The 15,517-nt window shown below is 33.6% G+C and overlaps 1 protein-coding gene across 2 annotated transcripts in view; it reads right to left on the reverse strand.

The window, feature by feature from the left end:
* qua (villin like protein quail) overlaps window positions 1–15,155 on the reverse strand; it is a 38,576-nt gene extending 23,421 nt beyond the window's left edge. The window contains exon 1 of one of the 2 annotated variants that reach the window (XM_088273197.1): window positions 15,006–15,155. In XM_088273197.1, the coding sequence (XP_088129323.1) occupies window positions 15,006–15,026 (21 nt within the window). In that variant the 5' untranslated portion in view covers window positions 15,027–15,155. Of the gene's footprint in view, window positions 1–7,165; window positions 7,758–15,005 lie in introns of those variants that run through there. The other variant, XM_088273196.1, reaches the window with a different exon arrangement.
* Window positions 15,156–15,517: the final 362 nt, after the last annotated feature.

Here is a 15,517-nt window from a genome sequence, read left to right on the forward strand (position 1 = left end):
TTATGGGCGTTTGTCCACTACACGGAATTACACGGAATTTCACCGTCCGGCACGTCAGTTAGCGTTTTAAAACGATGATTGGCTTGGATTGGCTTGTGCTTTTGTCCATCTTTCTTCAGAACGTTGCGCGTAAATTCGATCACGCTAAACTGTCGTAGTCGCTTTCATTTTTCAAAACTGGACTGCCGGACGGTAATATTCCGGATAGAGAACAATCGCCCTATAGCAGTTCGTAAGCCCTATAGCAGTTGAGATGTCAAAATAATTTGTTAGTTAAATCAAATTTGCTGTACTTAGTCACAAATATGTACGAGTTTGTAGTCTACTAATACTACCATCACGTCGTTTTACTACAGGGGTCGGCAGAGAGGATGTAACACCAAACTCCTCTGTCCTGACAATCCTAGCTTCCTTCATCATACATGCCCTCCGATCAATTAAATGCTTCGTAGTTGTTATATGTCCACCTCCGTTATGTAATGTTTAGCGCGTTTGGCCACCGTGCTTAGAGGTTCCGGTTTCGATTCCCATGGGAGGTCGAAAAAAATATTAGTAATTATTCGGTAAAAAAATCATATATAACATCGGTAAACTTCACGAGAATCGACAAATACAAATCGACGAGCGAAATTCAAAATGTCAAAGTGGTTAGAAATAAACGTACACAGATAAAAGTTAAAGTTATGACTTGTGAGCTGTGACTTCACGGTAATTGTGCGTAATCTATCCACTGTAATTGTAGACGAAGACAAAAACGTTCATTATAAAAACACTACAAGATTTTTCAAATAACAGACAGTATACCACTCCCATTTAGTAGTAACATTTCAAAGATCCATTAAGGGAAGAATTTCAACTAACTACAACTAGAGTTATTCCTTGCGAAGGCACAACACTTTCCCCTGGCAGCTTACTGTAGCTCATTTGAAAGCGTTTCTCACGTTTGCGGTGACAAAAAAAGCAAATTATACAAATTTTTCGTTACGTCCAAATAAAGCTTTGAATGTGAACCTAATATAATTATTGTCGCGTTTAAACTAAACGTTCTTTCACGGTAAATTAAATTATATCCGTTTGACGCTACTGCTTCCATAAACTTAGAGCTCAGAACTAATCACCTTGCCTTCATATACAACAATCAACAACGATCATCAACGATATAAACAACGGTCAAGTTATCGAAACTATGAAATGTATTATTGTTGTTATTATTTTCTATTATCGTTTTGTTTGTAAATAAAAATATTACTCGACACTGGGAGAAACATCCTTTCACTGGGTGACTGCCAAATAAAAAAAAAACAATGGATCATTATCAGATGGGAGGGATATCTAATTTAACATACTCAACCTATAAAGGATTGGATTAGACTCGTTTTGTGTTTATAACAGCCGATATAAACAATAATTTTATTTATCATTTTCTTGTGGAAAATTCTCCTTCCTAAATACGTTGTTTTCGTAATGAATGACGTCACAGAAATGATAGACTTATTTAAATATTGGTGACATTGCTAAATTATTGGAGGCTCTATTTGTTGATGTCTATGTTCCACCCTCCCACCTCTCACCCCGTTCATATTTGTATAACACAAATGGTAGTGTAGTGGTTAACAAACAATCCTCACTACTACCATTACAACTCTATAAACCATAGACAATAAACCATATGACGTCATAAAACGTTCGATGACGTATGCGAACGCACGTTTTTCGTTTATTCAAATATCTAAAGTTTAAACCTTAATATCTCCCTTAGTTCTCAACAGATTTCAAGAAGAATGTTATCGATAGTCTTGTGATTTTTCATATTAATTTATTAGCCCATAAACCAACATCGTGACAAATATCTATTGAGGTGCCCTCTGCCCCATTGGGTCCGAATATATGCATACATGAGTGTGTAATACAATGTTTGTAAAACTGTTTAACCACTTAACGCAATTTTCGTGAACAGATGTAATTCAACTTTTTGGTCAAAATACGAGTATGTTTATCTGGTTAAAATTTGTAATTATATCAATTGAAGATGGTAGGTTAAATTCTTTGCAGGCATCTGTTCTCAAAGTTGAGTATAAGGCTGCTCTGGGCCCTTGTATGTTGCCATGCCTCGGCTGTTCAAGAGAATAGGTGCGATGTATAGGAAGCATTTGTACAATTTTTATGCAATTTTTATACAATTTTATATTTTTTCTATTAAAAATAACGAAGAAAACCAGGGCAAATTTTACAGTATGCAATACTTACCAAAAAAATAGTTCTTCACTTCCCGTTAAGTATGTCGACAATGTAAAAACGATCGTTATTTTTGTTAGGCTTTCTGTTATTTATACAAGACACCTACAATCTACTAAGTAATCTCACAAAATGTCCGCGATTTCTCATGATCGTTCGTCATTGTCAGGTCAAAAAGTGGGTATACGGTATTGGTTAATAAATACCTATTCAATAAATTACCTCGAGTATAATTTAGCGCCAACCGTTAAGTGAAAACCTGAGCATTTAAGTGCACAATGTCATTGAACACTTAATTAAGCATTGAAGAGTATTTCAAACAATTATCTATGGTATAGTTAGTAATTATTTTGTGTCTTTGTGGTCATTATTATGTGGCATATATGGAAAAAAGTTTAAATGGTTAATTAACTGTGGGTTAATATATGGATAGGTAGGTAATAAAGTCACTTGTGTGTTACAGCTCATCAAATATAGATGTCAAATACAGTTAAATCTCGTTTTACGCCAGAGTTTCGTTCCAAGAGACACCGGCGTAAAATTAACACAAATATAATGTCATTAATTGATTCGGCAGTCACTTTGTGGTGTCTATGTCACACTGCTAAGAAGTTTTAAAAATAAATATAATTAAATAAATAAATATAAGAAACAGCTTTTAACCCCTCTTCAACTTTTAACATCCCAAGGTCCAAACTCTAAAATTTAGAATTAGCTTCACATGCGGTGTTTTAATGCGGAATGCATCGAAACACGTGTCACAATAGATTTTAAGAAATAATGGTATTTACTAAGTAAAACTTAAATTAAAAACAAATACGATGGACGATATAAGATTAGGCTCCGTGTCAAAATTCTAGGAACAATCTAACATGTTTATAAAATAACTAACTAACTAACCATCACGCCGCTTCCCCGCAGGGGTAGGCAGAGAGAATCGAACGCCACACCACTCTGTCTTTGCAAACATTCTTTGCCTCTTCTACATTCATGCATCTCCTCATACATACCCGACGATTATTACGACTCCTGACCCGGCCGCTTTCAAGTATTTGACATACCTGATTGTGCCAAGTTTTCCTCGGTCGTCCTATATGTGTATTTAATATTTAATTGTTTATTAAATACATATCCTATATATATATATATATATATATATATATATATATATATATATATATATATATATATATATATATATAATATATATATATATATATATATATACATATATATGTATATATATATATATATATATATATATATATATATATATATATATATATATATATATATATATATATGTATATATATATATATATATATATATATATATATATATATATATATATATATATATATATATATATATATATTCAAAATAAATTGTAAATGCATTTTGCCAATAAAATTTGAGCACGTTTATACAATTAAAAATCTGTTGGTATAGTTAGTATTTTTTTTAAAAATAAATATAATTCACCAGTTCGTCGGTACGAAATTAAATTCTCACAGTTTTGTTGCTTGTTCATTATTTCTTCCTTTCTCGCAGAATCATATTGAACGGCATCTGTGACCCTTCTTTTAATATTTGAGCTTCGATGAAATCTCCGTCTATCTCACAAAGCACATCTGTTTATAGATAACCTTTCTATAGAAGAAAATATACGAGTTAGGTCTGCCGTTTTTCGGATTTTCCCACCATTTTCTTTCTCATCTTCCTCCTTTTCTATTTTTTCGGGATTTTCTGATTGAGGGCGATCTTATTCCTCCACCAACTCTTCTAATTCTTGATTAGGAAAACCTACGGCCGACACCAACCGGCGTAATTATAAATCAGCGTAATTCGATCCGGCGCAAAACGAGGTTTACCTGTACTGACCGACTTGATTTCAATAATATGACATTTTTGTGCTATGATTCCTTATTCACCTTTGACCTCGAGGGACTTGTACACATTAGTAATATATAAGTTACAAAATCTAGTGCGAGTGCGAGTATGAAACCCCTGCTTTAGCAATTACTGTTATCTCCCATTTGCCTTCCATTTCCTTTGCCATATAGCAATTATGTCCTCCTTCATTTACGTCACCTATATTCCACCAAATAAATTATGTTTCTTCATTTAACTACTGTATTACAGGTCTTGGGTTCGATTCCCAGGGGTTCCGAAATTATCATTAGTGATTTTTCACTTTAATATTGATTAAATATCACCTTTGACTGGTTTTTGAAGCGCAAGACTGATCACAATATCTTTGCGTCCTTGAAAATAAAAATAACACTGCAGTGCATGCACGAAGAAGAAGAATATTGTAATAATACTCGTAAATTATAAACATAGCGCAGGAAAAATGTATCAATTTTTTATAACATTTTGAGTGTGTCCAAATCTTGATTATCTCCAATTACACGAGTTATTTTTAAGTATCTAGTGAAGTTCTAGTGATTTAATAACAATGTTTCTGAATTGGTTCATACATGTAGAACATCCAAGAATTTGAGTAGTTTGGTTGTCCATAATGGGTAGAATGTTACACGTGTGTAAAGTGATCACTTAAACCAGCCTATGACGGTCGTTAGCCCCGTAAATGCTTAGACTTATATATTATATATTCTTTATCATCTTTGATGAGATGTCAAAAAATAATATCAAATTTTCTTTGATCCTTAGCCTCACCCAGTTCGGCTGTCCAAACTCAAAACACAGTAAGGGACATTTTTTTTGTAGTACGTTTTTTTTGCATTTTTGGACTAAGTAGATTCTACTTAGTCCAAAAATGCCAAAAAATGTACTACAAAAAAAGGTCCCTTACTGTGTTTGAAGTTTGGACAGCCGAGTTGGTGTAAAGGGCACCAAGTCAACGAGGTGTTAACTTGTTCGTTAATTATATGAAGGTACAGTGAAAGTCCAGAGCTCCAGATTCTCGGTGAAGTATAATACATTTGATGGAATAAAGGTAACGTAAGTGAAGGATGACAGGATGAAGGAAATTTATATTAAGTGCGAAAGGAAATAGAGGATGAATTGTAGATAATAAAGAGAAAGCAGTAATGGCTGACACTTTCGGGGTTACATATTCGCACTCGTGCTTACTTGTGTAACATGAATACAATTTTATTTTATTTTTTATAATTCAAAACCCGTTCTTTAGATTATGATCCTGTCAATTTGTCGAGTTGTGGTCCCGTGGTTAGTGTCGCGGACTCTTGAGTCAGAGTTCAAACCCATTCTGCCACATTTTGATACCTATTTCTAATAGCCGCTTAGAAATAGTATGAAATTGAAGTATTTTTGTAAATTATAAAAACATAAATATTGTATGTATTTCTCTTTTAAAATTTGTATAATCTTAATACGTACTTACTAGTTTATTTGTACCAAATATGGTAATGTTATTATTTTTCATGGTCCATTTTTATAATTTGGTGTGTCAATGTACCTACCATATTATAAATAGCATTTATTATGCTTATTACGTAGGTATATTTTATTGTTATACAAAAAAAACTAAGTGACGTCATTAAAAGATTATGGCGAATAGAGTAACCATAATTTATGTTCCTCATGGTTTCAGCATTAGCTTTGATTGGCGGATTTTATCTAGAATATATATTAGGTACGAATACCTACGTATGTAGTTTTAGCAGGCTAAAAACTTAAAAATAAAGCTAAATATTAATAGTTATTTGGGCGTCATGACACTGCAGTATCTAGAATTAAATATAACTGTAACACGTATAAAATATTTTACTGAAATAACTTAAAAAATGGTTTTTAACTTTAAAAAACATAATTGACTTCTCATTTTTCTTTCCGCCTTGCAAAAAAAACACTACTTTAATATTAAAAAGCCTGCCTAAACGCAGATTCCTGATTTCAAAAAAGGGCAGGTCTAGTAGCTAACAATGAAATAGTACTTCTTTGTTATCTTTCTATAGATCCTGGGGATCTGTCTGTACCGCCCTCCATTCCTCTTGGGATATCGACTGCCAGCTATATCTCCACCTTTTAGCGGATCTGCCTGGAGGTCTACGTCCTTCGGGGTTTGTCTTCTGACATTCTGTTAGCGTGCTCATTCTAGTATCGCCTCCGTTGTCGTCTCCACCTTACGATATCTTCCTTCTTACACATTTTTCGGATATCAATGTTTCTTACGCGATCTCGCGATGTGTTTCCGGTTATAGATAGGAGAATTCTCATCTCAGAGATTCGAGGACGAGATATTTTACGAGAAGCATCTTTCCTTGCCTTGATTACATAAGTGGCTATTGGCCATAAGTGGTTTCTGTCCAGAGTGACATTAAATAAATATTAGGGTGAAGAATCACTTATATTATTTTGACCCCTCCGAAGGATTGAATCAAGGACCTCAAATCTGAAGCTTACCATACACTACGGAGGCGTTCGAAATATCTACAGCGGCTCATAGCTGTGAATATTATAATATAATACAACATATCTGAAATAGGAACACAGTCACCCACCACGGACGCTATCTAGTTATAAAAACTAGTGTGAAAAAATAGTTAAGTATATACGAGTCAGGTAATATAGTTTATAATATTATACATAAGTAAACTCACAAGTAGAATCATAAAATCAAAACTATTTACTTAAGTACTTACATTGCTTTATTAGAATCACAGAATTGTATAACCGTGCCTTTGATGAGATATCGATTTTTTATCCATTTGTTTTACTCAACACGTATGTAAATGAAATTATAGTGATTTTAAACAAAAAGAGTAAACCCACTCACAAGTGGAATAGGTTATAAAACTTATAATGTTGGAGCTTAAGCGGGAACATGATATGTTGTATTGCATAAGCCATAGATAGATTTTAGAGTTACTTAGAAGTTAGGTAATTCGCACACATGATAATTTGTTCCGATTCGAGTTCTAAATTGAAAATATTTATACATACGTAATCGGAAAATCCAATCTCGAGAATGTGCATGATGGCGACGGGTGCTCTTCCTTTGTTTACGATTTAATCACTGCACTTCACGCTCTGGTCATTTCCGGACAATTGTGACCCAATGATCGACACAATACAACACACGGGAACTACTGTACCGCGTACCGGCCGTCACGGCGGGTGGTCACAACACTAGCGGTCCAATCAAACTACTCGAATCGAATCGTTCTCGAGCGCTTTTGTTTTATTACTCGCTAGTGTCACCAGGGAAGGAAGGCCTCCGAAGACGTCCTCTCCAGACGGCGGTTGCTGTTCGACTGATTACCCGAAGATGGACTCTGGATTCCTCGGCGCGGAGCAGTAATGTGCTGTGACGGCGATCTGTGATGCGGACCATTTCGCGTGTGAAGAATGTTTTTGCTGCACGCTTTTTTGCAGCGGGTTTTCACAAGCTATCTCAGCCATCTGACAGGCGAGACGGGCTCCTCATCATGGAGATATGCTTTTTTATTGCCGTGTTATGCTCTTTAGCGTAATGGCTATCTCTTCTAGCCCCCGACGGACATTTATTTCTCATTATTTATTGATTTAGCGTTTACTTTGTGGAATAGCATGAAGATTTAAAAAAATATATATAAAACACTTGTATAAGACCAGATTTTGGGTTTATTATGTATAAATTGAGTTTGTGATGTAAACACGGCTATTTTAGAGAACTGCAGATCGGCTGTCCAAACTTAAAACACAGTAAGTGACATTTTTTTGCATTTTTGGACAAAGTAGAATCTACTTAGTCCGAAAATGCTAAAAATCGTACTACAAAAAAAATGTCCCTTACTGTCCTTTTGGACAGCCGAGATGTCATCAACAACTCATCAGAATGTATTTTCACCTGTTAATGAGAACATCTGTAGTTCTCAAAACGTAGTGTTGTTTTATTTTTTGCCTATGTTTAGCTATTCAATGCATTTTTTTCTTATGTGGTTTGTGAAATACTTTATTTTATCTATAATAAGGTCAAAGGGACTCCTAGTTAAATATCAGTAAACTTTAATCATTAAGAAAATACGTATGCTACGTTGTTTGTATGACAAATAATTTCAAGGCGTAACTTGAAAATTGTAACATGAAAATCGTAAGATTGAAAATAGATAATAGATTTATAAATAGTGATGTTGCTAACTGGTAAGCTTGGAGTCGATTCCATGGGAAAGTTAACGAGTTAACTACGTTTTGTAGATAACTTAATCTATATTTTAATTCGGTAACAAATAAATATAAATATAAAAGTAACTTTACCTTCAAGAGAATAAAATTTGACGATAGGTTTCAAAACACCAAAGTTATTCAAACAGATTCAGACTTTTTTATCCATTATATTGATAACTATTATTTACAGCATTTTGAGTGTGTCCAAATACTTGTTCACAAAATCTGGATTATCTCCAATTACAGGAGTTATTTTCATATTATTTTTTGACATCTCATCAAAGATGAAGAAGAATATGGAAGTCTGGGCATTTACGGGGCTGACGACCGTCATAGGCTGGTTTAAGTGATCACTTTACACACGTGTAACATTCACCAATTCTACCCATTATTGACAACCACACTACTCAAATTCTTGGAAGTTCTATATATATGAACCAATTTAGAAACCTTGTTCTTGAATCACTAGAACTTCACTAGAGACATCTATTGGTGAGATGTAAAGAAGCTCTTTATTAAGCAGAAACTCTTATATTAGTATGTAAGGTCCAAATCCTGGATTTCAATTATTTATTAATTTAACGGTATCAAAATGTATCAAGTGCATATTGTTTTTTAATTAGTTTGTATAATGTAAATTTTGCTGAGATCGGTTTTTATTATAGCATATTATTTCAATTACATCGATAGTAAAATTCTATAAATATCTTTTCAAACGTTTTTATATTTATAATAAATATATGTTATTTTTGTGGGAAATTGTTCACTTTGGAAACGAATTATTTAATACGTGTATTATTTTTCATTTGAGTATCATATCAAGATAACACTACGTCGAAACGATGTAGTGCCCTATGCACCATTAGATGCGTGTAAGGGTAAAAACAAAAAGATTATTTTTTACTCTTATTCGCCCTTGACGGCTCATAGGGCACTGTATATAGAACGAAAAAACGCAGTGTTAATTCGATCACCTTTTTATAAATCCTTACCGCACCCCAATGGTGCATAGGGCACTGCTTCATATAAGCGCAGTGTTATCTCGATCGATTACACATGAAGGAAAGGTGATCAGCCCTCCACTCCAGGTACCAGTCCAGTGTAATATTAAATAAATATTACAGTGAAAAAATCACTTTTATTTATTAAACCCCCCTGGGAATCGAACCCGGGACCTCCAGAACGGTAGGCGAGCATGCTGACCATTACACTACGGAGGCGGACAAGATCACCTTTTTAGATTTATATATTCATCAAAAGTAACGTCAGTACCTGCGAAAAGGGAAGGAAGATATGAAAAATACTTCACAAACGCATATAGAAATTTAAAAACTGTTTTTTGACTTCATTTTCCAATTGGCGGGAATTGAAAGCAAATTTGAGATTTTTAATAAACGAACATTTTTCACGATATTAGAGTGTGTACAAATTTTCCGAAGTTCGAGAAGAATCATGAGTAGAATGGTGAGTCTTACGCAGTGTACAAAGTGATCACTTGAACCATACAATGACAGGTCGCAAGCCCTGTAAATGCCCGGACATCCATATTCTTCTTCGGACAGGCGCCGTCTATAGTCTGCGGTAGTCGTGAAGCAGAGTTTTTAAGTGGTACTACATACAGGGAAAGATAAATGATAAGGAGAGTGTTATATTCTTCTTCTTCTAACCCTTATCCGCACACTAATGGTGCATAGGGCACTGCATCATATAAACGCAGTATTAGTTTGATCGTCAACACACGATGGAAAGGTGATCAGCCCTCGGCTTTAGGTACCAGTCCAGGGTAATATTGAATAAATACTAGAGTGAAAAAATTGCTCTAGTTTTAAAGGAAAGATGCTTTTAAATAAAATTTAAAAAAATATTATAGCTACTATAGCCATATTCTAATGGCCCTGATTATTATCGCGAGATGTATCTAAAATTCAAATGCATATTTATGCAGAAAGCACACGGAAAGATGAAAAAATAGTCGGCATCTTCATGCATAACGGAAGATCGAGATCAATCCGAGACAAGATGCATTCTGCAGGCCGCTAGCGGCGGGCCGTGTTCAACGTCGGCTTCATATCGCAAATAATTTAACATTTATCACTAATTACATACTAACACCGCCTAATAAAGTTATTTTATTCGACAGCACGCCATTCAATTCGCGTGACAGAATTGAAAATGAAACTGTCTCGTTCACGTCTGCCGTATTTGATTTTGGCGTGTCATATCTTATCTTTGATCGCGACAGACCGAGATGTATGTTTGGCCACTAAATCATCGTTAATCGCCTCATCCAACTTTCTTTGCGTACGGCTTACAACTTACTCTTCACGCATGCGAGATTTGTGGCAAATTCATATCGATAATCATAAAATAGCATGTCTTAATTGTTAATTTATATGGCCTTTTGAAAAAGGCGCACTGAAGTCAGGTGAAGCAGATAAAAGCCCAACAGCGAAAGCTAAAGCAAAGAAGCTACCAATCCTCATGTACCTACATATAATACGAGTATGTAGGGTTTTTTTTAAACAAAAAATGTCCCGAAATTTTTTGAATATTTATAACAATACTATATACTAATATATATATATATATATATATATATATATATATATATATATATATATATATATATATATATATATATATATATATATATATATATATATATATATATATATATATATATATATATATATATATATATATATATATATATATATATATATATATATATATATATATATATATATATACACATTTATATACAGTCGAACTCGGTTATTACGAGCACGGGTATAGTGAGATCTCGGATATAACGAGGAAACATCACAATACATCTACCAAGAGTAAAAAGTGTCTCTCAATTCGTGAAAAGATGGAAATTATTCATGAAATAGAACATGGCGCGAAAAATAAGCGTATAAAAAGTTTTCATCAAGTTCTCAGTGACAACATTGTTTTTTTTTATCTGCATTTAAAAAGAACATCACAGACTCAAAAAAAATTGGGAACTGTGATCGTACAAATTTTGGTGAAACTGATACAACGGTTCACCAATTTTTACAGGAAACTGGATTGACAGAAAAATATGACATGTGTGTAATGGGTGAATTGTATAAATTTTGTTTTAATTGCGACATATATACACGTTATGTGACCATTCTAGATAACATACATCACGTGATAGGTATGTTTAAAAAAATACCTTATCTCGGATATAACGAGGAACGGTTATAACGAGGTAATTCAGTCGGTCCACACCGCGTAACGTGTAAAAAAAGCCCTGATAAATGTATAAGTTCACATTGTTTAAGGCAGGTTCTCAAATTCTCATATGAAGCGTGAATTTGGAATAGCAAAGGATGAAAGTAGACTATATATAACAAATGCTAAATGCACTTAAAATGCAATAACTAACTCAGACAACTAACGATACGATACGGTAACACGATGTATGTATTACAGACGTTTGAACGGTGAAATACGGAAACAAGCAAGACTGAAACAAGCACTATCGATAAAATTAAGAAAAGGTGTATTTAGATGGTTTGGACATAAAGAACGAAAGAGTGGGGAAATGCACGGTTAACCCTTTCCGGTCCTATGTGGAATGTCATTCGACATCGACTTTATTCCGGTGAGTCCTATGTCGAATGTCATTCGACATTTTTTTCTTCATCAGTTTAGTGTTAAAATACAAGCAAACATATTTTTTTCTCACTCGTATTTAGTGTAAAATGTAATAATAAGAGACAAGATTGTAAACATTCAAAATAAAAATAAATTTTTAACACAAGTGTAGTTTTATTTAAAAAAAACTTGGATGTATTGTTTGACCCTGTAATGCTGTAAATTTATTGTGGACCTGGTAGAATTTTTAATTTTTTTTTTATGGACCAGAAAGGGTTAATAATTTTATGAGGCGAATGTATGAATGTAAGAGGAAGACCGATGAAAGCTTGGTGTGATCACTTTAAATACATTAAAGTGAACAGGAGTTGGAGGACATCAGGATTTGAAATAATCGGCAGGTATGTATGAAGAGATGCTAGAATGTGGAAAAAAGCTTAAAATGTTTGCAAAGAGAGAGTTGGTAGCGTTCTATTCTCTCTGCCTACCCCTGTTATTATTTACACGCTCACTGTCCATAAACAACAGCTTCGGAAAGTTTCACCACAATAAGAAATTACCGAATTGGAAATTTATTATTTAGTGATAATATTAATTTATTAAAAGCATATTTTTTATCTCGTCATACCACGGTGAGTTATTTAAACTCTGGCAGAGTATTAAGACTGATACGTTTCTCTAATCCAAAGAAGTTTTAGAAATCTTTATACTATACATAAATTTTTGTCCGTCTCCGTGGTGTGATAGTCAGCACGCTTGGCTACCGTTCTGGAGGTCCCGGATTCGTTCCCAGGGGGGGGTCAAATAAATATAAGTGATTTTTTCACTCTAATATTTATTCAACGCTACACTGGACTGGTACCTGAAGCGGAGGGCTGATCACCTTTCCTTCATGTGTTGTTAATGATCAAGATTACATTGCGTTTATATGATGCAGTGCCCTATGCACCATCGGGTGCGGATGAGGGTTTAAAGAAAAATAAAAATAAAAATGTAACTGGTTCAAAATTTTAAGCCTCCAGATATCGCTTTGAAATTTTAATATGTTTTTATGTGCTTTTTTATTCTTATTATTTTCTTTTTAACCAGACTGAGTCACAGCAATGTGTGGCGTGGTACAGCTAGTGAATGATAAATAAATAAATTTGAAATATGTATCTGTTTTCATTAATAATTGGTTTTGCTTTCATGCGTATCGCATTAATACACAGAAACGTTAAAACTTTTAATTTATGAATGCCTAGCATTTTGGAATGTTTAGTCGTGAGGTGTTTTCCTGCTTTTTACTATATCATAGAGACACCGATAATTTTCTAGCACAACTCTAACAAAAAGATTCTGAATCAATTTAAGAGTAACCAGCGTAGTGGACTTATAAATCTAATTGAAAATATTATCTCTGCTTCGCATTAAACATAGACGAACACGATTAATGGAGAAGAATTGCACAGAAAATTCTAAGATTCTAAGTTAACACCATTTTATTGACTGATATCACGATATAACCATGTGTAGGTAAATAGGTATCTTGTAGAATTAGTACTTACAAGTTACGCACCTATTTTACAGGCATCTTAATTATTATAATTACATTCATTTTCCATAAATTATAACCATTTCCTAATGAAATTCCATTGTGAAATCGTAAAATGTCGGTCAATATATGAAACTACTGTACCTATTCAAATAAATAAATGCGAGTGTTTTTGCCTAGAATTTTCACTCATGAATTACATGAAATTATAGTAACTTTAAACATAAAGAGTAAATCTACTCACAAGTAGGCATAGGCTATGAAACTTATAAAGTTGAAGCCTGAGTAGGGACATGATAAACGGTGTTGCATAAGGTCTAGCTAGATTTCAGAGTCACTTGGACGTTGGTAATTCAAACAAAAAAATAAATAAATAAAGCCTTTTCTATCCAATTTCTGTAGCCAAATGACGCATATGGCACTCTATGGAATATGTTTGATAAGATGCATACGCAGTGTTTAAAATAATAATAATAAGTTTGGAAAATTAACGTAGCGCCATTTTCGTAAAATACTACCTCAAAAGCGCTTCACTGTGAATGCATTAGGTAAAAGAAAATGGTGGAAACGATTTCGCAAACAAATGTGTTTTTAGTTTTTTTTTCTAAAGATTAATTAAGGGCATTATTGCTTTATAAGAAATGAAGACGAACGATAGGAAAAGAAGAATATGGATTGGTTAGGGTACTCGGAGTTGTATACCCCCACTCGTAATACATCAATACTAAAATCTAAAAGTGTCAATACTAAAATCCAATTAAATAAAAACAAATATTTCGCTCACTCCTTTCAAGAACGTCATAAATCAAAATTCGTCAATTTTCAGTTGTGCATGTTTTCGGAATGCCCAGAAAATGTACTATATCCCAGCAAAAGAGGCATATTTTTAACTTAATATTTACCCGCTACAGGGCAGAAAGTGTTGTTTGATGAAATGGTATTGTTTAATTTTTTTTTAATATACTTAATATTTTTGAAATTGAGAAAAAACCTTCAGGTTTTACCTTAAAAGATTTGTTGCATAATAAAAAGTTCTATAAGTGGCTTAGTATTTATTTTTAATACATTGTGTTATATTTTTAAACTTTAAAAAGTTCCCCTGAAAAATCAAGTTTTTTTTATTTATGACGTTCTTGAAAGGAGTGAGCGATATGTTATGAACACTGTTGTATATTAATAGAGAAAAAAGAGAACGGAGGGTGGGTGTGTGTGAATGTATGTTTATTTAAATGGATACAGGAGAAAACTACAAATGAGTGGAATCTGAGTAACAAAGCGAGCGCGTAATTGCTAGAATCGTAAAAAGTACCATTTAGGAAATAAACAATGTGGAAAAACTACGCACGATACGTTTCCGAATACGCAAACGTATAAAATATGTACGGGCAGCTGATGCGCAAAGAGAAATTTAAGCATTTAATAATGTTTTCTGCGATGAATACTTAATCACATTGAGATCGTAGAAAGTACACTCACGGTTCTCTTGCTGTTATGCATAACGGGTGATTTGCATGTCGGGGGAAATGCCGATTCGAGAAAACGACTTCATTATCCCGGCTGATCGCCACACAGCACACTGCACGCACACTTTACTCAACAGCTATGGACATATTACTAATTTGGACTGTAGCAACGCAATCCCAATGTACACAACGACATACCGGATAACAGCGAAATTCAATTTTTAAACAAAAATTACAAGCATTTTTATACGAGCTGTAATTTTTAAATTTTTTACTGGCAAATTACCCAAAATTGAGTGATACATGCCACTTTTAATTACCTTTCATTATTATGCTGTAAATTAACTAGTTGATTACTACAACTTACTCAAACGTTTTTGCCATACTTTTTAAAGTGCTTTTTGACCGCACTATTGACTTTTTTAATTTATTTTTTCTTAATATGCGAGATCGAAGATGTCGTTAAGTGGGGAAGGCAACGAAGGAGACAATGGTATGCGCATGTGAGGAGAATGGAGCATCCAG

Source organism: Brachycentrus maculatus, unplaced genomic scaffold (assembly GCF_059751285.1).
Source record: "Brachycentrus maculatus isolate JH-2025_06_01 unplaced genomic scaffold, ASM5975128v1 h1tg000559l, whole genome shotgun sequence".
Classification (NCBI taxonomy): Eukaryota; Metazoa; Arthropoda; class Insecta; order Trichoptera; family Brachycentridae; genus Brachycentrus; species Brachycentrus maculatus.